At 34.3% G+C, this 27,468-nt stretch overlaps 1 protein-coding gene and 1 non-coding gene across 3 annotated transcripts in view; one reads left to right on the top strand and one right to left on the bottom strand.

Moving 5' to 3' along the window:
* The window catches only part of CLINT1 (clathrin interactor 1), a 59,053-nt gene extending 31,840 nt beyond the window's left edge, over nucleotides 1–27,213 (top strand). The window contains exons 4-12 of one of the 2 annotated variants that reach the window (XM_053907059.1): nucleotides 1,343–1,451; nucleotides 2,402–2,566; nucleotides 5,370–5,547; nucleotides 8,921–9,167; nucleotides 11,077–11,146; nucleotides 18,272–18,346; nucleotides 22,145–22,437; nucleotides 24,261–24,465; nucleotides 25,463–27,213. In XM_053907059.1, coding sequence (XP_053763034.1) covers nucleotides 1,343–1,451; nucleotides 2,402–2,566; nucleotides 5,370–5,547; nucleotides 8,921–9,167; nucleotides 11,077–11,146; nucleotides 18,272–18,346; nucleotides 22,145–22,437; nucleotides 24,261–24,465; nucleotides 25,463–25,809 — 1,689 coding nt within the window. In that variant the 3' untranslated portion in view covers nucleotides 25,810–27,213. The remainder of the gene's footprint in view (nucleotides 1–1,342; nucleotides 1,452–2,401; nucleotides 2,567–5,369; nucleotides 5,548–8,920; nucleotides 9,168–11,076; nucleotides 11,147–18,271; nucleotides 18,347–22,144; nucleotides 22,438–24,260; nucleotides 24,466–25,462) is intronic. The other variant, XM_053907060.1, reaches the window with a different exon arrangement.
* Nucleotides 5,963–6,066, bottom strand: LOC128778442 (U6 spliceosomal RNA). Its single transcript, XR_008424030.1, has one exon. It is a non-coding gene; the product is annotated as a U6 spliceosomal RNA (small nuclear RNA).
* Nucleotides 27,214–27,468: the final 255 nt, after the last annotated feature.

The following is a 27,468-nucleotide window of genomic DNA, read 5'->3' as shown; positions in this document are numbered from 1 at the left end:
ATTAAATCCCAGAATAGAATATTCTTACACAGATGGAAGAAGTAGATTTGCTACTTGCGTTCTGTTTTCTCGTCACCATAAACAGCTATTCTGAACCTAAAATGTTTAAAATTAATATAAATAATACTTCTAAATATTTTAATATTATTAAAATTTTTCTTAAAATATATTTGTGCATATCAAAGTAATGAATCTGCAGTTGGATGCATATTTAGTGTATGAGTGATTAAAACGAAAACCACAGTCTAGTATGTTTTCTCATCTCTACATAAAAATTTGCTTAATTTATAATAGTATTAACACCACCGCACCAAAAATGTTACTTTAAAACATAGAGATTCTAAAACATACTAAAATTCTAACATTTTAAATTCCCAAATATGTACTTTTTTACCAGATTCTTTTTATTTAGTTCTGATTTCATCATATAACATAGAATTCTAAAACAAGGTAGTCCTGTTTTCCACACCCACCGTATTTTCTTGCTATCGGAGTAAGTTTTTCTGTGCTTTCAAAATGGCATATAATATTTATATTTGGAACTTTGAAAGCATCATTTTAGCTTTCAGGATTGAAGAGCAGTCCTGTATTTATTTCTGTGGTTTTGATGTTGTTTCTGAAAACATTCACTGTCAGTCCCTCAGCTTGTATAATATTTGTGATGAAATAGTCAGTATTTCTTTATGTGAGGTTTGTTCCAAGCAAAGGTAAGTTCAAAATGCATTAATTCAGTGGTTTTTAGTATATTCACAAAGATGTACGTCAGTCACCACTACTTAATACCAGAATGTTTTCATCACCTCGAAAAGAAATCCCTTAAATGTTTGTTTTTTCTCTCTTATTTGTTGGCTGTAAGGTTTTGAAACAAAAGTCACATCCTTCCAAATTTAATTTTATATGCAGAAAACACTATGGGATCATATAATTACCAAATAATTGCTCTGTTTAAACCGATGTTTCTAACAATTTACAGTTCCATACTGCCCAAATGAAAAGTGAAAACCGAGCCAGCTTTCTAAAAGCTTAATAACGTTCTTTTGTATCATACATTCAGGTCTTTTTTAACATCAGAACTATTTTTTTTAATCTTTTGACACATGGTGTCCAATGGACAGTTTATAATTACTTACTATGCTTGGTTATAAGAGGAATTTCAAATTGATAATATAAGTTATACTATGTATTTAAAGTCCAGTATAAGGTAAAGAGACTCTCTCTGCCTCTCCCCTACCCCCACAAAGATTATTTATTTGCTAATGTTGGAATTATTTTTTTTAACCACTTACCAAAGCTCTACCAGAATTTATTTTGTTAAATCATTTGGTGCCTTGTATTTTTACAGTCATTGCTGCTTCTAGCTTACCTCATAAGGAATGGATCAGAGCGTGTGGTTACGAGTGCCAGAGAACACATTTATGATTTGCGATCCCTGGAAAATTACCACTTTGTAGGTGAGCAATAGAAAAACCTTATAAGCAAATTAAAACAGTAGTTGGAGTTGTCAGTCACCTGAACCAGCTTAGAAGCTTCTCCGCTCTAATTAGAATGTGACTGTTGCTGGTTGTGTGACGAGTGCAGAATCCAAGACGTGGGGCCCTAGAGTATTAATTAGTGAAGACAAGAACTTGCAGAAAAGACTGGCTAATAACAACAGAACTAACACAACATGAGTGTTCGGGTTTATATTAAAATATGCACTGGAGACTGGTCCCCTGTGGTGTCCATAAAGGAATAGCTTTAATCATATGGGAAGAAAAGGTTAGAGCTCCAAAACACACACATCTGTTTGAAGCTGGGTTTTTTTTTTCCTCCCACCAAATAATATTTACTGTGCAAAGGCAGCGGGGCCAGAGTGTGTTTTGAATGTGAACGAGGATACAGAATAAACCACATTTCATTTTGTAGTGTACCCCAGTTGAAAGCACTTTAAAAATTCAGTTTTTCAGCTACACTAAATCCTGGTAATTAGTGTTTCCAAACTTGTATTGGGGACACCAAAGCATTTGGGTGCATTGTAGTCATTAAAATGGTAAAGTGGATTTTTTTGTTGTTGTTGTTAAAATACTATAGGAAAAGAAAACATTTATGGATATAAGTCTTTTTCGTATAGTCATCATTAGTAATGCTTTTTAGTAGATTTTTCATTGATCTTGCATGGCACCAATATCTGTGGTCCTTGTTAATTCATCTTTATTTGCTCTTACAAGCCAGAATTGAATCTCAAGACTTAGAATTTGCTGATGAGAAAATGACAAAATTTAGTAGCATTATTTGTCTTTTTTTTTAATTTTAAATATTAAAGTTGGTTTTTTATATTGAAATTTTCATGTCTGTTTTTTGTGTTAAAGGGCTTGATTGACTGAATTCTTAAGGTTTTGTTTCTCCCTTACCATCCTCACAGATGAGCATGGCAAGGATCAAGGTATAAATATTCGCCAGAAGGTGAAAGAATTGGTTGAATTTGCCCAGGATGACGACAGGCTTCGTGAGGAGCGAAAGAAAGCAAAGAAGAACAAAGACAAATATGTTGGGGTTTCCTCAGACAGTGTTGGAGGATTCAGATACAGTGAGTATCAAAGACAGACTGACACCTAAGCATCAGTCTAGCTTCCTGGGTGTATTTTAAAAATCACTGAAATACGAAAGAACAAAGTACCATTTTTTTTTCTAGAAATAGAATGCTAAAGTATATGAAGTACTCATTTTGGCTCCTATTAATATGGATATTAGGAGTCATCTTTTCTGTTTATATGATTTGAACCATTAATTGTTAATTAAGTGACTACGAACTTTGAGTTGACAGAGAATAAAACGTATATGCCCTCCCGTCTTGGAATTAATATTTAAAAGAAAAAAAAAGATTTCTCTACCTCACCATTTAGAACATAAAAATATAAAGTTTGATAGAGAGCTTCATCTTCCCAGTTCGAAACTAAATTAGCTCTATTTTGGGCCAAAAATAGGTAAGCTTCCTATAAGTTAGTCCTGCCTCAGTCTCTTCCTATAATTAATTTGACGTAGAAAAAAGGTGACCGGTAATACTGTCAGTTTTTCACCTAGGCCTATCACTTTATTGTTTCTAATACATTTAAGAACATTGTCGCTCATGTGTATTTTTAATGTAATAATATAGTTTCCCTAAAACAGATCATTAGGTACTTGAAACAGGCACAGAAAATAACTCTCTGTTACAGACATGTCCCTTTGGACTCATTCTGTCTTCTCTAAGCTCTGACCGTCCCCTGGTCATTTTGTGTATACACAGACGGGCTAGTGTTATGTGTACTTAGCTACATATGGGGGCTCCCCAGTTCCCCCAACCCATATCTGAGGTTGTTTATATTTGGATTATACTGGGATCTCAGAACTCCTGCATTGGAACCGTGTAAAGATTTTCTATTTCTTACCTTGTGATTATTACAAAATAATATCTTCACCCTTTTGCTTCTTTGCTTCCTTGCTCTCAAAGAAAAAAATACTGTATGTACTTAATTAACTATTAAAGGATGCTTTTAACAGGAAAATTTCTTTCTTTTATGTCTAAGCATCACATAAAAGTCAGTTCTTGAATTAAGCAAAAATGTTTCTCTTAAACAATGTTAAATATGTTTTGGAGTTTTTATTTGTTTAGGGGAGTAAGAAGTTTTTGGATTATTTGCCTACGTAGTTATTTTATTCTTTAGCTTTTTTAAAGTAGCTAGAGCAATTTAATGTGTTTTTGAAAAGAAATTGCTATTTGCAGCTCATTTTCTCATTCCGATTGCTTGTAACCCTCTTTTTACCAGCACAATATGTAATTAGATAAATTTAGAAAATTGAATAAGTTCTCAGACTCAGTCACTGTGAACTAATTGCAGCATCTGCATTAGAGAGTTGAACATCCTGTGTATTTGCATCACATTCTTGTAAAATTAGTTTTAATGTTATATATATTATTCAAAGACTTAACTGACCAACGTTAACTATTTTATGTCTTTTCATTCTGACCTTAGATGGTGCCTTGCCAGTAAACCAGTATTTTTGGTATTCATTCAGCAGGATGTCCATCACACTAATCAGTTTAGTTTCGTCTACTGTACTTCTTACTACAAATTTGTCTTTTCAGAGTCTTATCATGCTTTTATTGAAATGTACATTCACATTATTGGAAAACTACTCATTTTTATAAAGCCATCTGGTTAAAATTTTGTCATGTTCTCTTTAAGTTGGTGGTCACTTTCAAGTCTAGTAGACATATTTTGAAATCTCCTTACAGAAAATTTTGGCTTTGTAGTTTTCACAGGCATTTCTGCAAAATGGTTTTGTTCAATCTCCAAAGGGCTTTTTGCCACCAGAATTTGTTCACCAAAGGTCAACACAAAGGCTCAGGCACCTTTTGATTATTTTGTTACTTTTCATTGCACTTTCTCCTTTCTCTCCAGCCTGTCTTAATTTTTATTGTTTTCTTATTTTTGACCTCATGTGATTTTTCTGTACCTTCTACTCTTGTCTTTTTAGTTGTGTTTGGGCACAGAAATGGAGAGGTTCTATTTGGTGCTTACAGTTTTTCTCCATGTGTTAGGTCCCTATGGTCAAGGACTAAAACAAATCTTGACATTTTGGGGTCTTTGTTTACTGCCATGATCTATTCTTTTTATTCTCAAATTCACACAGAGTCTCCCCAGGTTTTGCCAGTCCCAGCATATGTTTGGACTTGGTGTTTGAATAGATCATCGCTGTTCTGAACTGCGTGAGCATATTTCATGATTCTTGTCTGTGTACTTTCAGATAGTTAGAATATCCTTTTCTCTTTACAGTAATTAAAAGATGCTTTCATATGCTATGAAATCCATTGAGTTATTTTTCTAGTATGACATTAAAGATCGACAGTTATTTTCAGCATATTTACAGCATATGGGACATGTAGCATTCAGAGTGGTGTCTCTTAGAGTTGGTATTTTTCAAGAGACTATTGCTGTTCAATACTTTTTCTGATAATTGAAGAACCATTAAGAGACAGGAATGAAATACAATGTCTTATGTGACTTTTGTAAAAACAAAAAGATTTCCATTTCTCTTTGGCTTATATAGCCTGTGTTGGTTTTTGTGTTTTCCTCTACTCTTTTAAGAACTTCCTGATGTGCTGTGCTGTGCATTAAGGTTGTGTAAGTTTTCATAAACAAAAGCTTTTGAATCTGCATTCCTGCCACTTAATGACTGGCACTACATGCTGTGCCTTGCTGTAATTGTGTTGATTCAGCACTGTGGGAGCTTTCTGTTTTCCTTTGAAAACTATTTTATTATGAGGAAAAGCTTCAGAAATAAGGACTATAGACACCTTTTGAATTTAATGCCCTTAGAGTTGCCTTTCCTTTTAATGCTTTATATAGGTGAAAGATATGATCCTGAACCCAAATCAAAATGGGATGAAGAGTGGGATAAAAACAAGAGTGCTTTTCCATTCAGTGATAAATTAGGTGAACTGAGTGATAAAATTGGAAGCACAATTGATGACACCATCAGCAAGTTCCGGAGGAAAGATAGAGAAGACTCTCCAGAAAGATGCAGGTAGTAACACTTTGTCTCCTGGGTCTCTTGGAAAGGGTGCTAAATTTATGTAGCTGGGTTTTTGTTTATCTGAAGTTTAGTTGTTGTTGTTGTTGTTTTTTCTCTTAAAAGATTTTAGTTTTTAGAGCAGTTTTAGGTTCACAGAAAAATTGTACACGAAGTAACAGGGTTGCCATGTTAACCTCCCATGTTGCACACGCACATGCACACACACACAATTTCTCTTGTTATTAACATCTTGTATTAGTGTGGTACATTTATCAGAACAGTTGAAAACCAATATTGATATACTGTTATTAACTAAAATCTATTGTTTGCGTTAGGCTTCACTGTGGTGTGTAGTTCAGAAATGCATTATATCCGCCGTTATTGAACCGTACAGGCCTAGTTTCACTGCCCTAAAAATGCCCTGTGTAGAAACACGGAATGATTTGTGAATTTGCATGTCATTCCTGCATCGGGACCATGATAATCTTCTCTGCATTGTTTCAGTTTTACATTTGCTGCTGATGCGAGCAGTGTGCAACTGTTTTTCAGATGCTAGGTCAAACGTTTGTAATTAGTATCAATACACTGTCTGTATTGTTGTCTGTGTCCATTTATTTCTAAAGTTGATCACATTTTCTGTATGTTTTTCTTCAGGCTATTTATTGAAAATTTTTTTCCCCAGTGAAAGCTTTCACAGCTTATTTTGCATTTGGGCATCAGATGACCCAGCCATCTAAGTTATTGCTGAGAGATAGTGAAGCATATTAAGTTTAAACAAAAGTTCAAGTGTTTGAAATATAACTCTGTGACATTTTATTAGGACTCCATGCCAGTGTATACAGGAAAAAAATCTAAATGATTTTTTAAGCTAAAATATTTTCGAGTCAGATCTGTATTAGGGTATTTGTATTTAGTTTTATGTAGAACAATATTTGGAACTTTTCAACATTCACTTTTTGTTTTTTGTTTTTGAGGGAAATGAGGGCTGCATTTCACTGTATAAAAGTGAAAAAGGTAATATATATAGCATTTCATTTGTAAAGCAATTTTTACTAGTTCTTTGTCATTTGTGCCTTACAGTATTTCTGTTAGATAGGCTAGATCAAGAACTTTACCTTTATTTTTTAGAAGTAAAACCTGAAGCCTAATCAGACTATGGAACTTGCCTTAAGTAAGTTTGTGATGGAACTGTTTGTTCAAGTGATTACCTGTAACTAAATACCATCTTTTTTTTTCCCTTAAAAAAAAAAAATCTCACCAGTTCAGATTTAGGGATCATTAAAAAGAAGTAAGTATAAAAGCATAATTTTGAAACAGTTTTGAAATACGTAGTGTCTTTGGTATGTTTATATATTAAATCTCTGAAATGCCTCTTTTTCAAGACTGTTTCTGGAATATGATCTTTGAAGAGCCAGAATTTACTTTTAGTACTTTAAGTATATCCATTTTACAACTACATTTCTGGCTCTGTTATACTGAAGAGTATGCATATAATAGTAAATACTAAACTTGGAAAGCTGTGTCTATTTAAGTATTCTGTGGATATTCTACTTTTTTCTCTCATTAATGTTCTTGTGGCCTCTGTATTTACATTTTTAGCTTGGTTTAGAAAACATAGTGGCCATATATTCAGTTGCTGTTTCCTAAAGAGATGTGGAGATCAGGTAGGTAGGCTGGTTAGAGATCTGACTGTGCATTCTTATGTTGTTACTTTTCTCTCCTTTGCCCTTCTGTCCTCAGTTTTTCTTTCTTTGCTTTGTCTTTCTTTTTTTTTTTTTCTTTCTTCTCCCTTGATTTTCTTTTCTTTTTTTTTTTTTTATGTTGCCTCTAAGACAAGATCTGCTAGAGTCCCTAAATCTTTCATATAGAGTATTTGGGTTTAAAAGAGTAAAAATATAGTGTGTATTATTTATTATAGTAACTGAGGAGCACACCAGGGACTTTACATCTTTGAGTATTTGTGAGGGAAGAGTAGATTTTGAGACAAAGTTGCATGTGACCTCTCTGGCATGTTACCAGAATGTCAGACTTACTAGTTCATTATTAAATTCAGGGATTCATGAACATTGATCAGATATTAAGTTTCCATTTCATTGGGTGCTAGTCAGTTTTATATTTTTAACATATACCTTCCACTGAAATCAAATTGGACATCAGAAAGGTAAGAAATTTTAGTGGCAATCTGTAGGTCATTTGTTGCTGAGAGAAATTGGTAAGGGACAGGGGCTTTTGAACACTTAATCAGAACTTGTAGATTCCTGAAAATGCTTATAGATAAAAATACAGTTAACGTTTGTACTCTGTGGGAAGTTGTTCTTGATCCTTGATTTATACAGGTTCCAAATAGGTTTATATTTAAGTAGTAATTGCTTTAGATTTGTGTGGGTTAAATTAGTATAGTTTTAAGGAGAATTTTAAGTGTTTCATTTCAGAATATTCATAAATTAAATCATCTACTCCAAAATTAATAATGTAATGGATAATGGAACATATTTTAGGTAATTCCTCTGTCCTGCTTGCACTAGGAAAAAAAAAACCCAATTGCTTTATTACTGAAGAACAGATTAATGCTGATGTTTGTAATTCATGGCATATGAAAATACCCAGTTTTTTTCTTATTGTGTATGTTTTTCTTTTGCCCTATTAAGATAAAAAAAATCATTTTGAATATGCCTAAAAAGGAATTATTTCAAAGCATTTTAAATATACTTTTTTCCTCTAAAGCAGTTTTCATAGTTACGTAAAAGTTTGTTTCCTCATGCTACAGTAAAATAGAGCACTGTTGTACTGTGCAATACCTCCTTTTTTTCTTTTTTACATTTACAGATGAGAATTTAATCATTTGAATATAGTTAGGATAGTGGTTGAAAAGGTATCCATTGGAATTGTAATAATTTATTATGTATTTGTATTAGTATATGAGTCAGTGACAGAATTGTTATTTAAGTGAGACTGTAGTTTGCACACAATCCATTTCAAGAAAGTGGTTGTCAGATGCAGATGTTTAAGCTCGCAGTCTCATCAGTTGATTCTGATATGGTAATAATCCTGCCGTTTCATTTTTTAATTAAGCTTTAAATCTATAATGCATAAACATTTGAATAATTTCAGGCTTTTTTTATTTGTACACATTTATGTAAATATGTTTTTTTAGTAGTGTTTTAGACTTACCTAGGGAATTGACTGGGTTCCCATTTCCCCTCCCCAACACATATATAACATTATTCAGATAGCTTAGATAATATTCTATTGATCTCTGTCAAATAGTCAAAGTATGGAATTTTGGAGTTACTGCATTTGAAATTCTTTAGCTCAAATCACTGAGGGCTCCATTTTAAAATAATCCCTCATCTTATTATTTTGCTTCATTTTTAATATCTTTTAGCGACAGTGATGAGGAAAAGAAAGCAAGAAGAGGCAGATCTCCCAAAGGTGAATTCAAAGATGAAGAGGAGACTGTGACGACAAAGCATATCCATATCACACAGGCCACAGAGACCACCACAACCAGACACAAGCGCACAGCAAATCCTTCTAAAACCATTGATCTTGGAGCAGCAGCACATTACACAGGGGACAAAGCAAGTCCAGATCAGAATACTTCAACTCATACACCTCAGTCTTCACTGAAGGTGGGAATGGCATGAGTTTACACATTGAACACAGTTTTATTCTTATGAATTACTTTTAGAATTACTGAGTTAGTAGGGTTGGGCGTTTGTAGGCAGTCTTATTAATTATAGATCATTTGGCCTGTATTACTCAGAGTCATTAATAAAAAGAAATCTCTTTGGGGAAAAAAACCTGTCCAATTGCTGAATGATTGTGCACTTTCTGTGAAAGTAGAAATGACACTTTTGGTTCATTTGGGAAGGGTGGTGAATCAGAATGTAGCGCATTTGTTCCTTTCTAAGAACATAACTGGTTGCCAGACACAGTAAGATTCACTAAAGAAAATGGGAGTATTTTAGAAGATGTAAGAAATGACAAAAGAGGACCAAGTAGATATACAGAGGAGACAGTCCCATTTAATACAGAGTCGTTGCCTATAAAGAGAGGCTTATTTGCCTGGTGGTCACTACTGATCAGTGGCAGCACTGCCTTCTTCTACCTTCTTCATTTATTTTTTATTCACCCACAGAAAATGAAATCTACTTAGTAGATACCTGGCCACAAGCTAGTGTTTTGTCTGTCTCCCCCCCACTAGTGTTTACCTGGCTTTGCATCAGAAGCAGCTAAAAACTAGGGAAGACATTTTTCTAATGTATCCTGCAAATTGTAGTTAACTCAACTTTTGCCAAATATCTTCTTTGTATAATTTCACCCATCTTTTTAGTTTTGATGAAAATATCATAATTAGAACTCAACTTTAGTTGTAGTTAAAAAGAGGAAGTGGCTCTTTTAGTGTTTTGTGGTCCTTTCCCCTGCTGTGGAGACAGTTCGCTTACTCATGGCCATATTCAGGATGTGGTAGATCGTTATAATTAAAACCTGATACATAATGGCTGTTATAAGGAAAATTCATGTAAGCCTACATGGGGAAAATCATCCAAACTGTATAACTTTTTTAATGATAAATTAAGACTTTTGTATCTTAAAGGATTTTAAATATCAGTTTGTAGTATAGACTAAATACATGTCACTCTGCCATAAATATCTTATATTTATAGTATAAGCTTTATGATTTTTTTTTAATACAAAAAAAACATCAAGGAGGCCAGAGTTTTTGGAAAGTTACTCAATTGCTTGGATCTCTTTTAATCTCAAAACCTTTTTGAACCAGCATATAGTACTTCAGGGCTCAAATTAACATACCTAGAAACTTACAGTGTTTCCCTATTGCCTGGTGTTTCTGTTCTAATTTGTCATATACGTATTGAACACACAGGACATACACATCAAGGTGCTTAGGACTATAGGGAAAAGGAAAAATAGTATTATAAACTCCAGCCCCACATTTTAGTTTGGGAACTAAATGTGAAGCAATTAGATGTGAAGGTATATTAAACAACATAGAATGACTTGTGTGGTATACAAACAGTAATCAAAGAATCATTGAATCTAAAATCATAGAATTTTAAAGCTGGATAGGATCTTGGTCTCTAATCTAGTGGATCTCAGACCTTCTTATGCCTTAGAATTCTCAAGCGAGCTTTGTCAGACTTGTATAGGCCAAGATCCCACCCTGGGCAGTTATGACTCAATATGTTCTGATGGGTTGGGGCATAAGTATTTTCTAATGCTTCTTAAATGATTCTGATATAGCATTAAGATTTCGGTGGGATCTGGAAGGTATATTTTCCATAGTGAAATTTGGGAAAACAGTGTAGAGGTTAGGGATTTTACATTGCTGTGGATAGAATTACTTAAAAATAACTATCTCTCCATAAGGATTCAAGGTCACATCTCTTTGTTCAGAAATCTAAATGTACCTTTATTAAGATATTACAGGTATTACAGAATTAGAGATGAAGAGAGCAGATTTAGGATAAATAGTATAAATTATTTTCTGAACTTAGTAAGTTCTGTGTGTGTTTTCAGACTTCAGTGCCTAGCAGTAAGTCATCTGGTGACCTTGTTGATCTGTTTGATGGCACCAGCCAGTCAACAGGTAAGCTTCCACATTGGCGTCTTTCTTCTTAGTAATCTCGATTTCAGAATAATTTTTCAAAATGCCATATAAATGATAGAATGAAAAATAAAATTCTTTGCATTGGATTTATTTTTAATGTGAGATTAGTGAGCCTTGAGCATTGTTTGGGGAAAATTGTTTATTGCCTACAATAGAGAAGTGTGCTTAAATATTTGACCAATAATTCAGTAATATCTGTCTCCTTAATTTCTTAGTGCTGAGTATTTGGGGTCCTTTGCTTTCTCTATAAGCAAAATGTACTGTGCTCTGCCCATTTTATTCTTTCCTTAAATCTTAATTCTGGCTCTCAACATCAGTTATGGTAGTTCATTTCAACTTTCGTTCAGTTATGCAATAAGTATTTATTGAACCAGACACTGGTCTCAGTGCTTGAGGTATAATGTTTAGTGAAACAAAGTTCTTGCCCTCATGGGAAGGTCAGGTGGAGGAAGTAATCATTAATCAAAGAGTCACACATAGTTACCTAGTGATAAACATGCTGAGAGCTTTGGAGGAAAGGGGCATTCTATGAAAGTAGGTAACTACCTACCTGACACATTTTAAGGGGGCTGTAGCAAAAGAATACTTTCTTTACCAAGATTTTCTTATAGTTGGGATTAATGATTTCTTCGATTAGATTTTCAGTAAATGCCAGATTTTGAGTTATTCCCTACATATTGTTTTCAAGAAAGTTGACATTTTAGGTTGCATTTAATGATTATGTAGTTCTAACAAAGTCCTATGCTGCAAGTCAAAACAGCTTAAGAAATACAACTTTTGTTTAAAGACCATCTTTCCCAATCTGTTTAAAGTTTATTTCACATTAAAACGTAAATGGGAAGATTGGTGTATAAGCAATGCAAAGTAAATCTATTGTTCCTTGATATGTGTAGTGATTTTTCAAAAATGAATTGTTTTGAAATTTACATTAGTGTTTGAGTGGAGGTCTGTGATGGAAATTACTTTTCATTGATAGTTAAAGACATGTAATTAATAGAAAATCTTCTGTTATTATCTTCTCCTTGTTCATTATTGTAAAATTCTTGGACTCAGAGTGAACTTCATGAGGCATCTGGTTCAACCAAGTTTCTGAGCTTCTTCAGTTCCTATTCCCTTTTTTCTATAACTAACTCTTTCTAAAATTATACTGTAAACTCTATTGAACTGTCATGCCAAAGGTTACAAACAACTACATCAGTGGTTTAACAATTTATGTGCTATCTTTCTGTATGTTTAAAATTTTAACTGTAGTATTAACTGTTAGTTAGCATGTGGTCATATAATTCAGACATAGTGTCACAGAATATCAACTATTTTGGACTCCCTGGCATGAAATATTAAGGACCCCTTTTCATGCATTTGTGGAAAGTTTTAATGAAGCAATCAGAGAAAAATTAACTAGGAAGGTCAGATAAGTGATGTAACTTTTTTCCTCCGTGATACCAAGATTGCTTTGAACAGAGAGAATTATTAAATACCAACATGCTTCCTTTGCTTGGCAAGAAACTGTTGAGTGGTTTTTCTTCTCCAGTGCAAACAGTAGATTGACTAATTAAATAGAAGTAGCGATTAATATTAATACAATAATTGAGACAAAACTTGAATGAAATCTGGAAGGCTTCTTGCCTTAAATGTTTGTTTTATCATAGTATTCTCTAAAAACAAGCTGAATGTGGGTTGACATCAGAATTATTTTTTTTAAGTTATTTGAAATAGTATGTTTAACCAGTTTGTGTAGACCCTCCCCCAAATCAGCACATAAATTTTGTTACTCCAAATCTCTATTTAAATACTTTAATAATATATTTTATTTTTGTTTTGTTTTTAAGTTTATTTATTTTGAGAGAGAGAGCTTGCATATGCGCGTGTGCAGGTGGGGGAGGGGCAGGGAGAGAGGGAGAAAGAGAATCCCAAGTAGGCTCTGCACCATCAGCACAGGGCCTGATGCAGGGCTCAATCTCATGAACCATGAGATCATGACCTGAGCCCTATACCAAAAATTGGACACTGAGCCACCTACTTAACCACCCAAGTGCCCCTTTAGTAATATATTTTAAATTGAATTCAGCAGTGGAAAAAATATTGGATATTAAGTCTTTAGTACCTACACACGAAAAAGTTAAGAATCAACCATATTAGTATATGTGCTGCCGAAGCGAGCACTGAATCAACCATATTAGCATTGCTATTCGGCATGCCATTTGGGTGTCGTTTACCAGATGTGCCTATACTTACGATATTACTATCATGCAAGTAATATGGGCATGAACTGTAAACCTAAGCAGATATGGCGGCATCTGTACCTCTCACCAGATAAATACCTCCTTTGAGGATATGCTCAGGTTTTCTTTTTTTTATGTGTTACTACATCCTTTTTGTTAACATCTTCAAAAGCATGTGTGGTAAAATGATTGTAGAATATCTACCAAGTTTTAAAATACGCATGTGAAACCCATTCACCAAGATTTATTTGAGACTGTCTTGATACATATCCCACTCTGGTGATGTTCTTATAAAATCTGCACTGAAAGGATATTTTGGTGGCTTTTACATATAGTACATTTCTAAGTAAACATTTTTAAAAATGAATAATTCAAAGTATTTAGAAAATCAACTAGAATGCCAAAAACATCCCATTTCATTTTTTAGTATATCATCTCTTTAAAAGTCTGCATCGTCTCCTTTGTTCCTTTCTAATTAAGGAATTTAAGTCTTGATTAACGTACTATTCTGTAAGTTCATAAATAAGGTTGAAGAGAAAATACACCATACTCAGTGCAAATAGAAAGACATTACCTGACTTGCAGTATGTCTTGAATTCTTTTTTTTAGTTTAAAAGTTTTTTTAAAGATTGAAGTATGTCAAATTTAAAATTTTTATTACATTTGTATTTGAACCTGTTGCCTTGTACCTAGTAATCACAAAAATTAGTTGAGGATATTCACTTGAATATGAACCATGTTGTTATATATTCAGTACACCAATTTATGTATTAGAATTTCCATGGGAGTTATCTGTAGTTTAAGCCAAGCTTCCTAAAAATAAAAAGGTTTAACATTCTCTTCACTAATTGAAAGTAATGCATGCTCATTTTAGAAATTTGATGGAAAACAAGTGATTCGCCATGACTTGGATACATAAACTATTAATAATTTGGGTGAATACTCTTTTTTTAAATATACTTTCTATGTATTCAGTCAATATATTTGTTTAAACATTTATTATGTGGCAAAATGTTTTCAGGCTTTTGGATAAGGGTTTTTTTTGTTGTTGTTTTTCTTTTTCCCCTATGAACTGCTTTTCACCTGAAATATCATGACTGTTTCCCTATGATCGTTGGTATTCCTTTACAGATTTTTAACTGCCTTATATCTTAATCCTGTATGGATATACTGTAATTTATTTAACCAATCAGTTTCTTATTTGGGGAGTGTTAGGTTTTGGGGGGTTTTTGTCCAAATTTTTCTCTATTATAGTAGTGGAATCATATCTTTCAGAACCATCCAGTTTGGTTAAGGAGAAAATAACATTTCATTTAATTTTGCATTTGTTTGGTGAGTTTGAAAACTTCCCATGTTTTTATAGACCAGTTGTAACCTGTGTATTCATATTCCTTTGTCCATTTCTTTGAGTGGGAGTATGTATCCTTATTGTTTTATATTTAAACTTCTTATGTATATGTATTAATCTTTGTCATAGATTTATAATTTTTTGCATTTTGTCATTTTAATTTTGTACTTAACTAGAATTCTTCTTGCAGAAGTTTGTTTTTTATATTGTAATCTGGATTAAGTTCTTTGTTGAAGAAAATTTCCATTTGTAGCTTAAGCACTGTCTAGTGCAGCTATATTTTTCCTGTTCACAGTATTGCTTTGGAAAATACATGTTCCCAGCTGGTGATTGTAAATAACCTCCTTGCTGTCCTGAAAAGGCAGATGGAAATGGTTCATTTATAATGACAGCTCTCATGTGGGAATCTTGAAGAATAGCTCTTGTTGTGAAATTTAGCAGTCTTCCACATGCAGCAGTTTTTGGTGCACTCTTTTATTTAAATTCCCTTAGATAGAAATTATCTGGGAAAATGGTTCAGTATAGAAAATTTGTGTTGAATTTAAGATATTGATATGAATAACATCATACATCTAGTTAGGGACAGTCCTCCCTAGAGAGAGAAACTTTTCCTAAAAGAAATAAAGAGATTTTTGAATTGTTGAGATAATTTTCAGAGTTGAAGGTCACATTGTGTAAAACCTATGTAGAACCATAATTTGTGGCACTTGAAAAGATTAGAGAAAATTTTAAGTCCTTTTCAAGAAAAGGTGACTTCCTTTTGTAAAATATTTATGTGTGTTTCCATTCTTTACTTGCAGTGTTTGTAAATTGGTTATGTTGAAATCAGACTCCCTATAGTATGAAGAGGTAGAATATTTGCTATAGATAAGTTATAAGTACAGTATAATTTCAGTTTAGATATTAGAATGTAGGACAGTGGAATAACCAAAGTAGGTAATTATCTGAAATACCAAATTAGGATATGAGAAAAATAAAACATCTTACCCAGTCTGAAGTTAGGATCCTGTAGTATTCAGATGCCTTTTTCTGCATCATGCATTTTCTTTGTAGCCCAGACTGGAAAAGATTTGAAAATCCCTAGCTGTTTTACCATAATAAATTACATATTGATGTTTATTTACTGTCAGATGAAGCAAATTAAAATAATCTCCAATTTTCAAATCCCTTAATGTTACCATATATGATTAACTGTCATTCTGTTACCTAACAGTATACTTTGATCAATATTTTTAACATGAAGGAACAATACAGAAGACAAATTTATGAATATAAAGCAGCAGCCGTTTGCAACATTCATTTCCCTGCTAGCTTTTATTAATATATGTCCTTGTTTATATAGTTTAAAAATATAGCTCATGGATTTTTTTATGCCCCTCCCCTCATTTTATCATGATGTATGTATCTTCAAAGAAGAGAAAAACAAATCACCATATTATTATCCTTTGGATAAAGCAAAAGTAGCTAGATGAGCTGTAGTGTTGGTAAGAGTGGAGAAACTTGGCCTTGGTAGGAGTTAGTTCATGATGAGTAAGGATATATGTGAGTATGTGCATCTGTAATGAGGTAAAAAAATGAGAAATGTTTATGCCTGCTGATAGTTGCCTACAGTAAATGTGCATTAAAAAGAAATACCAGGTACACATGTATAAGAAACTGATTTGTTCCTTGTATTACTGCTGGCCATTTATTAAGAAGGGGAGATGGTTCTAGTTTAATTAACCCAGTTGAGTGTAGCAGATGGGGCAGAATGTCTTGCAGCGATAAGACAATTCAGAAATGGCACCAGATGTTGGAAGCTGTCCCCGGTGGTATTTGAGTGCAGCCCAGATGTTCCAGTCCCACCTGGCTAGTTTCTAAGCACTGCAGGCTAAGCAGCTGTGATGTAACCTATATAATGTTCGCATAACACTAAAAGCACCATAATTGAACTGCCGCTCTAAACTTCTAAGGTTGTGACTCTTAAGAGGTGAAATCTTTAAGGGCAAAGAAAAATAAGGACAGGTATTTAAGGTTTTAGATCCTTTGGCTATTGCTATTCCATTGATAACTGAATTGACAGAAATGGCATATTAAAATTGAGTGTAATATTACTGTTCAATTTGTAGGTGAAAGTAAATATTTGTAACCACATAGTGTTTACAAATTAAAAAAAAATTTTTTTAATTTTTTTAACATTTATTCATTTTTGAGAGACAGAGACAGAGTGTGAGTTGGGGAGGGGCAGAGAGAGAGAGGGAGACACAGAATCCGAAGCATGCTCCGGGCTCTGAGCTGTCAGCACAGAGCCAGACGCGGGGCTCGAACTCAGGGACTGTGAGATCATGACCTGAGCCGAAGTCAGACGCTCAACTGACTTGAGCCACTCAGGCACCCCACAAATAAAAATTTTTATCAGAATGTGATGTTATGCACACAGAGATTGATTTGCAGCCTTTGGATCTCATTTCAAACCTACAGAAAATTTGCCACATTTTCTTTATCTCTCTCTAGATCTTTTTTTTTGTTTTTAATTTGCTGTATACCATTTGTTTATTGTGTACCATTTGAGAGAAAATTGGAAATACCAGGACATTCTGCCCCCAGGATACTTCAGCATATAACTTCTTACAACAAGGACATTCTTCTTTATAATAATTACAATACAGTTATCATACTTGGGAAGTTTAACATTTAAACAGTATTGTCTAGTATACAGACCATATTCAAATTTTCCTGATGTCTCAATTATGTCACTTCAGGATAGCACTTTTTTAAAAATCCATAATCCAATCAGGGATCATGCATTTCATGTACTTGTCATGTTTCCTTAGACTCCTTTAATCTCTAGCAGTCCCAGCCTTTTTTGTCTTTTATGATGTTGACATTTTCTGAAGAATCTGGAGAGTTGTTTTGCAAAATGTCACTCACTTTGTAATTTGTCTGATTCATTCCTTATGATTAGATTCAGGTTAAATATTTTTGGTGGGAATTCTTAACACAGGTGATGATCTCCTTTTGAGTTCCTTGCATTAGAGAGCCCATGAATACTATTTTATCTGATTACTAGTGACATTAAATTTAATCAGTTGTTTAGGATGATATCCATTCAGTTTGTCCATTGTAAAAGTAGTTTCATTCCTTTGTATTTACCGAGTAGTCTGTGGGGTGATGTTTAGCGATTATGTATCTTATTCCCTAGCAAAATTTTACCCAGGTTTTAGCATCCACTGAAGATTCTTACAAAGAGCATAATTGACTGGATAAACCACAGGTCCACACTATGTTCAGGCAATGTAAGTGAGGGATAACTTTAATCACAAATGTGGTGTCAGTTACTTACAAGGTAAAGAACTGAGGAATGTAAGAGTTTGTGGTAGTTTAAAAGGAACATGGTGACATGAAAACCTAGACCTACAAACTAGCTTTTCTAATGGCTCTGGAGCCTCTAATATTGGGTAGTTTTTAAGTGTGGTGCAAAAATGGCTTCCTGAAATTGCTGTCAGTGGTTCTGTGGTTTTATCAGTTTAACTTTTCTTCATGCTTAATTTCTAGGAGGATCAGCTGATTTATTTGGAGGATTTGCTGATTTTGGCTCAGCTGCTGCATCAGGCAGTTTCCCCTCCCAAGGTATGATACAATTTGGTCAGAAATCTAGGGGTTATCAAAACCAAATAGGTTTGATAAACCAGAAAAGGTTATCAAAACCAAATAACTCCCTTCCCCACCAGATCAGCTTCATTTTGGTATTTTACTCCTTGTAATATTTATCATTCCTAAATCCTAAAGGATTTATTCACAAAAGTATTTTACTGGGTCAGTGTCTTAATGTGCCAAATGGATTAATGTGGTTGTAAACTACTCAGGCAGGCACACCTAAATAAAATTGCTCTTATTCATAAGTGACTCTTGTTTAGTTTTGGGGGGCGGGGCAGTTTGGGTGGGGAGTGTGAATAAGTGTAAATAATCTCAGTTTAGTGGGATGAATATTATGGTTTATGTTTAGCTTATATGTTATGATCCCAAGGATGGGATTAGGCAGACTATCTTAGTAAAATTTATTTCTTTGTGATTTAAATATATTAAGAGGATTTCTGTAAAAAAATAAACTTCATTTTGACACATCCTTAAATAGTGAGCAATTGAACCTCAGGCAAAACTTCTCTTCATGTCAGATTAGAAATTTTAAAAATGCCTTAGACTTATCGTAGTGGTCATTTTGCAGTATATTCAGATATCAAATCTTTACCTGTAACTAACAACGTAGGTTTAAACATCAGGGATTGAAATGAAGCGCTTGTCTTTTTTTCCCTTTCTTCGTTACTATTTTTTACCTTACTGTCCCTCTCATATACTATGGTAGCTGTTTAACTTTGGAAAAGCTTCTGAGCCTCCCAACTTTAGAATCAGGAACATCACTTGACATGGTTCTTTATAAGGACAGAGTAATGTCTATAAAAGTGTATAGAAAGGGACTAAGTTCATTAAGTGTCCTTTCTTCTTTAAGTTATAAAGGAGTTGGCTATAAGGTTTTTTTGTATAAAATCAGTCTGAAGTTTGAGAGAGAGTATGAAAATTTAGTTATAACTTTTAAACATGAAGTGAGGCAGGGAGAAAAATGTGTAATTTAGCTGAGTGAGCCTTACTCATTTCAGGTACAGTAACCATTCGATTAATGGAATTAAAATTTATATTTACTAATGCCTGATTGAGGTTTGTGAGGATTTAGGAAGAAAGATGCATAGGTTTTAATCATCTGGGGTTTTGATAGCCTACTTGTGTAAATTCTGAGTATTTCCCAGAAACCAGAATTGTGGAGTAATTAACTTCATTTCAAAAGCGTGGTTATGCCCTCTAAGGGTTAATAACTTACTTCAGGCAAGTCAAGTGGAAGATAAACATTGCCCTAATTTTACAGACTGTCTGTGTAATTCTCAAAAGTTTTTATGTATATAAACTTGCCTACTATGCAAATAATTTGAATATGTTAATGTTGCTAAGTGATACATCTCTTCATCTGTATGCATGTGATTAATATAACCTGATCACCATTACGCAAGGGGCTGAAACTGTTGCAACAATGATTAATCATTTCTGAACAATATATGCCCTACTAGAAATCTCTTCTTCCTATGATTAATCATCTCAGATAAAGTTTTCAGATGGGGCAACACATTTTGCCCCAGTTTCCATTCTTACTCTGTTTTATAGATCAAGCAAATAGAATATCAGCATAAAGTACCTTTATCCAGCAGTCTTTCTTAAATTAGTTTAAATTGTTTAATATATAGAACTAATTGTAAAACTCTTAATTCAGTCTCTTTTTTGTAAAGAAGATCAAAGACATGTTTTATAGTAAAACCCTGAGGTAATGAAGATTAGCCCAGTTCTTGTATTAAATTGTTGTTAGAGTGTGGATTTTCTAAGTGACTTATTTTCTTTTGAAGGGGCTTACATTTTAATATGGTAATAGAAGAAAATAATTTTAAAGACTTAATGTTATTGTTCTCTTTAGATATTTAGCATAGTGAGAGACAGTATTGCAATGGCTGGTTACCTTTAGGCTAGACAAAATGTATTTCCAAGTTGTAAGTGAACATGGAGAACAGAGTGACGGTGTTTTTAACTTGGCAATATATACTGTTCTCTTTCAGATGACAGTTTATATGTAGCTCTTTCTTCACCTTTGCTTTTTCAACTTCCATTAATTCTTATTTATTTGTCCCTTTCTTAAGGAAAGGTTTATTTACTTAGAATCATGCATAGTCTACTTAAAAAAGATTTTTAAGTATCAATTGCCTTTATATTTATTGTGTTCCAAATAGTAGATGTATTGCAGAATTTATAGAAGCGTGACTTACACTTTTTTCTGGCATACCTAAACGAAAGAGATTGCGGTACCTTTGGTCCTCCCCTGTGTTTTCACAATTAATCCATAGTAACAATAACAAACTATAAATGGCACTTACTGTATATTATATTATTTAATCTTTACAACTTAGATTTTTTTTACAAAGTGAGACACAGAGAGGGTTATGTAACTTGCCTAGGGTCACTTAGCTAGTAAGGTACAAAATCCATGCTGTTAAGCATTGTAGTCCATCTGTCAGTTAACCTCTTAACAACTTTTACATTATTGAATGCATTAAATCTTAAACTTGTTGTAATTATCTTTGTAGTATTGAGGGGTTTTCCCTTTTTTTTTTTTTTAATTTTTTTAATGTTTATTTATTTTTGAGAGACAGAGACAGAACATGAGCAGGGGAGAGAGGGGGAGACACAGAATCCGAAAGAGGCTCCAGGGTCCGAGGTGTCAGGACAGAGCCCAACACGGGGCTTGAGCTTAGGAATCGTGAGATCATGACCTGAGCCGAAGTCAGACTCCCAACCGACTAAGCCACCCAGACGCCCCTTCCCTTTGTTTTAAATATTAGCGTTGAGTTCCCCTCTTAAGACTGTACCCTGCTTTTTATTTAAATAAATAAATTGAGGGGCGCCTGGATGGCTTAGCTGGTTAAGCGTCTGACTTTTGGTTTCAGCTCAGGTCATGATCTCACAGTTGGTGAGTTTGAGCCCCGCATCAGGCTCCACTCTGATAGCATGGAACCTGTTTGGGATTCTTTCTCTTCCTCTCTCTCTGCCCCTCCCCTGTTTGCTCTATCTCAAAATAAATAAACTTAACAAATTTTTAAATAAATGGATAGACTAGATTAGATAGGTAGATGAAAGAGAGAGAGTGAGAGAACAGTCCCACTGGAAGCAAGTGCTGTGCTAGGGTTATACCGTGGCTATCTATAGCCCTTATGTTGTCAATGGAAGCATGGCCAAAAGAGTGAGAACTTCTTGCAGAAATTTACTAACCCTACTCTTAATTTTACTGAGTCCTTTTCTCTGTGCTTTTTTTTTTTCATTTTTTTATAAATTTAATGTCATGAATTTGAGTTTTTATTTACTTGAGACCATGTAAGTCATAGTATGATTTCTCTTTGAACCTTTCCAAGTAATGAATGGGTGAAATGAGTTGAATTCTCTAATTTTGTTGAGTATCTCTTCACATGAGGATTCTCGATCTCCCCAAAAAAACTTTTACCAGGTAAGTTTTCTTTTTCCTTTTCATATTTGTTGAGCTGGCAGCATATTTAATATGCAAACTCAGGTTGAAGAAACTTTTGATTGTAATTTCTGCGTATCACCCCAGACCTGCTATGAGGTGAATTTTACTTTATATGTGGATTTTTTTTCCTTTGCCACCTTGTTAACATTTGTGGAATATTCGTGAGAAAAAATAATGTCCAGATGGAGATGGTATATGCAGATGTTAATCTGGGTGGACACAGATCGGCTCTAATTTGTTTCAGTTCGTAGACTGTTCTATTTGTTCTGTGCATTTCAGAAAGTTTCTTACCCCTGTTGTCCTTTCTTTCTCAGTTACAGCAACAAGTGGGAATGGAGACTTTGGTGACTGGAGTGCCTTTAATCAAGCCCCATCAGGTCCTGTTGCCTCCAGCGGTGAGCTCTTTGGCAATGCCTCACAGCCAGCTGTGGAACTTGTCAGTGGCTCACAATCAGCTTTAGGCCCGCCTCCAGCTGCCTCAAATTCTTCAGACCTGTTTGATCTTATGGGCTCATCCCAGGCAACCATGACATCTTCCCAGAGTATGAATTTCTCCATGATGAGCACTAATACTGTAGGCCTGGGGTTGCCCATGTCAAGATCACAGGTAAGTTGTCTGTGTCCCTTGCAGATTCCTCATCTCTGAGATTCCGTAACTGATGTAATGATAAACTAACATGAAATAGAAAAATAAGCCATACATAGGTTGTTTTGGCACATTGCATTTACCTTACATTTTTTTCCCCTACTATAGTCATTCAGGTTCTAGAGGGCAAGGCCTCTCACCCATCTTGTAGGCCATGCAAAGCGAAGCGTGATGCCTTACACAGAGGAGTCACTTCATAAAAATTTATTGAATTAATAAATAATTTTGTATTTAATAGTTTAATAAAAACTGTTTTTAAGAAGGAATAGAGCTATTGCTTCACCCGTGGCCTATATTCACTCAGTAAAATCTCTGATCCTTAAAGAGGTGTCACTCAGTGGTTATAGGCAATCGTTACTAATATAGAAAATCAGTCTCTAAAATGACGAATACTCTTCCCTATTTTGGGCCTGTTCTACATTATGTAATCTTTATATAGGCTCTTCTTTCAACTCTCATTTTCTTTTTTTTTTTTAATTTTTTCTTTTAACGTTTTATTTATTTTTGAGACAGAGAGAGACACAGCATGAATGGGGGAGGGGCAGAGAGAGAGGGAGACACAGAATCGGAAGCAGGCTCCAGGCTCTGAGCCATCAGCCCAGAGCCCGACGCGGGGCTCGAACTCGCGGACCGCGAGATCGTGACCTGAGCTGAAGTCGGACGCTTAACCGACTGAGCCACCCAGGCGCCCCTCAACTCTCATTTTCATACAGGAAAACCACTAAATGGGAATTTTTTAATTCACTTTTTTACAGTTAAATCTAAATTACCTAGTATTAATTTGGAATTCAGACAAACACAGGGTTAGAATATATGTGCCTGAGTTATACCAGGAGCTTGCTGTTTTTGATTCGAGCAATTCTGAATATTTTTTATGATACTAATTACTCATTTTAATATGTAGATTCTCCTCTTTGGGTGTTGGGATGGAGGAAGAGAAGAAAGAAGCAGAAAGGTGACTGTTGTGCATAACAAGTTGGACCTAATATTAAGAAAAGGACATCAAGGGCACACCAGTACCATTAAATTGAACGGTGCACCACTAAATAAGCCCAAGCCAGTTGATTTCTTTGAGAGTCTTTCATGTGGTCTAAGTGTAAAGCCAGTCTACTTACTTGCAGTCTTAATTGCAGCTGTGTTGTAATTCTTTGCATTGGTACATTTTAAATTATTTTTCCTGTTCCTTTTCATTTCCCTTCGTCTACCCTTTTCATGGTTATCCTTAGTAACTACCAGGCATCCCTGCTTCTTTCTCCTGAATTTCTCCTTTCTCCTGAACTGGTCCACATATATCAAGTTCCGCTAGTGTTGCTCACTTTAGGCAATAGAAGTGTACATGGAGCAGGAACATGTCAGTCAAGATTTGTGCAATATAATTTGCCGCTTTGATGGTTTTGCTTTTTATAACATGAGAAATCATGTCCTAAATTCTATCTTGTAAGAATAAATTTCCACTTGTATATTTCCTTAAAGCTGTACTAACCTGAAGTTGGCAATGGCCCTGGGATGGTGGCTTCTAGACTTTGGGTGATGGGAGGGTAATTGTTCGTGTAAATATGTTGGGTTTTTTTTTCACCCCAAACATGATTGGGGATTCAGAGGAACATTCTGGGGAGGCTAGTGATTCAGCTTGAAGAATTTAGCCTAGAACATTTGTGGTTCTTTTGGTTTCAAGAGTTTATTACTAAGTCTCATGTATATCTGGAGTTACTGTGATTAAATTGCCATTTGATAACCTTTATTGAGCAGATGTTTAATTTTTAGAGCATTTTTTTATTTTCCAGCCTTTGCAAAATGTTAGCACAGTGCTGCAGAAGCCTAATCCTCTCTATAATCAGAATACAGATATGGTCCAGAAGTCAGTCAGCAAAACCCTGCCCTCTACTTGGTCTGACCCCAGTGTGAACATCAGCCTAGACAATTTACTACCCGGTATGCAGCCTTCCAAACCCCAGCAGCCATCGCTCAATACAATGATTCAACAGCAGAGTAAGTTACCATGAGACAACTTGCTTCTTTGTGCACTTGTAATCTTTACCCTTGTGCCAAGACTAGTGTAAGCCATGAAATAAAAATACATGATATTGATTGTACTAAAGGCAACTGTGTATCGCTTAGGATTCCCCTCCCCCCCCCCAATGATTGATGTACACCCTGGCATATTCAGATTACTTTGTATCCTGCTCTTGGCATAATAACATGATTGTGTATGTATTATGGTGAGTTTTGGGAGTCTGATCACTAAAATAAAAATATTTGTTGTAGAAAATGTTTTAAATATAATTAAATATGACCAGGAAACAAAAATCATCTCACCTTCGTAATCCAGGGATAATCGCTATTAATTCGTATTTTCTATCTTTTCTAACCATATTTTTAATACTCGAAGTCACTCTATGTATATTGTTTTGTTTCTTGCAGCTGTCATTCAGCATTAAATTATCATTTTCCTGTATTTAATATTTTTAAGAAAAAATGATTTTTAGATATTTATAGTTATGTGTCATACCAGTGTTGAATTTCTTTATTGTTGGTTATTTCTGTTGTTCCCGGCTTTTTGCTATTGTAAATAACTCCATGATTTTATATAAATCTTTGTACTTGTGTTTTTCTTCCTTAGTGTAATGTTCTAAAAATAGAGTGAGTCAAAGGGTATAAACTTTTTTAAGGCTTTTGATACACAACAGCTCCTGACAACTTGTTAGGTCAGGTTGGATTCAACACTAAATTCTGTCAGAATGATATCAAACTGCCTCGTGTTTTCCCCCAGCCCACTCTTAACTGTTTCTGCATCTTTGGGAAACCAGAGTTAACAGCCACAGAGTATTTTTCTAGAGCAAATAGTGCAAGTTAATTGACTTACCTTGTAAAATCACCATAAAAGAATTTTATTAGGAGTTACAAGTGTTGATGGTCAAGAAGATTGTTTTATTCTTCTGCTTGATGAATCTAATGTGAAGTTCTTTTGTCTCTTTTCTTCTGGTAGATATGCAACAACCTATGAATGTGATGACTCAAAGTTTTGGAGCTGTGAACCTCAGTTCTCCATCAAACATACTTCCTGTCCGGCCCCAAACTAACCCTTTGATGGGGGGACCCATGCCTATGAGCATGCCTGGTGTGATGACTGGCACAATGGGAATGGCCCCTCTTGGAAATACTCCAATGATGAACCAGAGTATGATGGGCATGAACATGAACATAGGGATGTCAACTGCTGGGATGGGCCTGGCAGGCACGATGGGAATGGGCATGCCCAACTTAGCCATGACTTCTGGAACTGTGCAACCCAAGCAAGATGCCTTTGCAAATTTCGCCAACTTTAGCAAATGAGAGATTGTAAAGGAGCAGATTGAATGAAGGATTTTTAGCGGTGAAGATAGGTGATGTTGGGATGGAAAATGCTAATCAACTCCCCTTTCTTTTATCAATTAATTAAAATTTAAACCTACATAAAGAACCAAAAAAAGGCTGTTTTATAAAAGTGAAGTATCTAGTATTTCAGATGGACAGGCAAGGGCACTTCAGATGAGGCAGTAAAAATCATTTTTCCCAGTAAGAATAGACCACACATGGGGTAGTGAGACCTGGAAAGCCTTTATAAATCGAAGAGCCCATTTTAACATCATGATTTGTGGGAAGTCTGGAATAGGGCTGAATAAATGTGTTTGAATCTCTAATTTTATACTTTTCTTTTCCTGAGGAACTTGATTTTTCTGTCCCTGAATCGCCTTGTCATAATTGGGTCTGTTCCTTTTACTACCACTCTTGAGTCCATAAATGAAATCATTAAAGTTGGATGATCAGTTTTTTATAAAAATATATATTTTTGTCCAAAAAAGGCATACATATGTGATTATGGCTAAATCAAAGGTAACTGGAATGTATATACTTTTGCTAATGTTCCAGCAACACTGCTATTACTATTATACTATCCAAATTTTTATTGTAACGAAACCTCTTTAAGCGATTGGTGATAGCTGTGGGACTTTTCCCATGTCTTCTGCTATAATTATCCTTTGCAGAACTAGGAAAAATATTTTTTTCAGGACTGCTCTATGGTTTCCTTTAAAAGAAGAAAAAAAAAAAAACCCTCCAGAGTTTTTGTTTGTTTTTAGCAGTCATTATTTACAATTTGCAGTGGTTAACTTGGCGAGGCTTCCTTCCGTGTTTATCCCTGTAGCCACCATTTATCAGTCAGGAACAGTCAAAAGAGAAAAATATTTATTTTTATTTTTTTTGGTGTCTTTTCAAAAAATTGAAAAGGTAAAAATTCTTAAAACCTTAAGTTAAATATAAATGTTAGAATTCAACGATGTTGGCTTTTAGATTTTATACAATATTTGTTTTGTTTTGGTTTGAGTGTATATAATATGGCATTAGCAATATGGTTCCAATAGAGAGGAGTTAAATATATATTATTAAAGGAGACCTGTAGCAGTCAAAGATTTTATTGATTTAATGGCAAATAAAGGAAATTAATTAAAGTGTTTTTGTTTTCCTGCTGTAATTCTGCGTTAAGCTCACATGAAAATCATGATTCTAGAGTTTGGAATGCAAAATTAATTGTTTTCACCCTCAAGCTGGGAATATTTTTAAAAATAAATACTATAATATAGGTATCAAATTATTACCTCCCCACTTTGTGTTGAAATTTTTTTTTATTGATAAAACTTTGTTTCCATTGTATTCATAATGTTCTGTTCTACATAACATTAAAATGTTCATTAAAATCAATGTTGAACTGCTTTTTCTTTCATTCTGTTAGACATTTGAGACCGTTTGGGGAAAAAATAATTATAATTTGGGCAAAGTAATTTTTATAAATAATTTAAAATTATTTAATGACTTCTCTCTTCTTTCCTCTCAGACTCTACTGTTAGGAATTAAAAATGAAGCAGCAAAGATATCCTGACCCGCTCCATTCTTGCTAATGTTCCATCTACAACATTTCTAATTAGGCAGAAATTCATGTACTTCAGCTAAGTGGTA

Source organism: Panthera pardus, unplaced genomic scaffold (genome assembly GCF_024362965.1).
Source record: "Panthera pardus isolate Hobbes unplaced genomic scaffold, ASM2436296v1 HiC_scaffold_2, whole genome shotgun sequence".
Taxonomy (NCBI): domain Eukaryota; kingdom Metazoa; phylum Chordata; class Mammalia; order Carnivora; family Felidae; genus Panthera; species Panthera pardus.
This window is presented reverse-complemented; position numbering and strand designations above follow the sequence as displayed.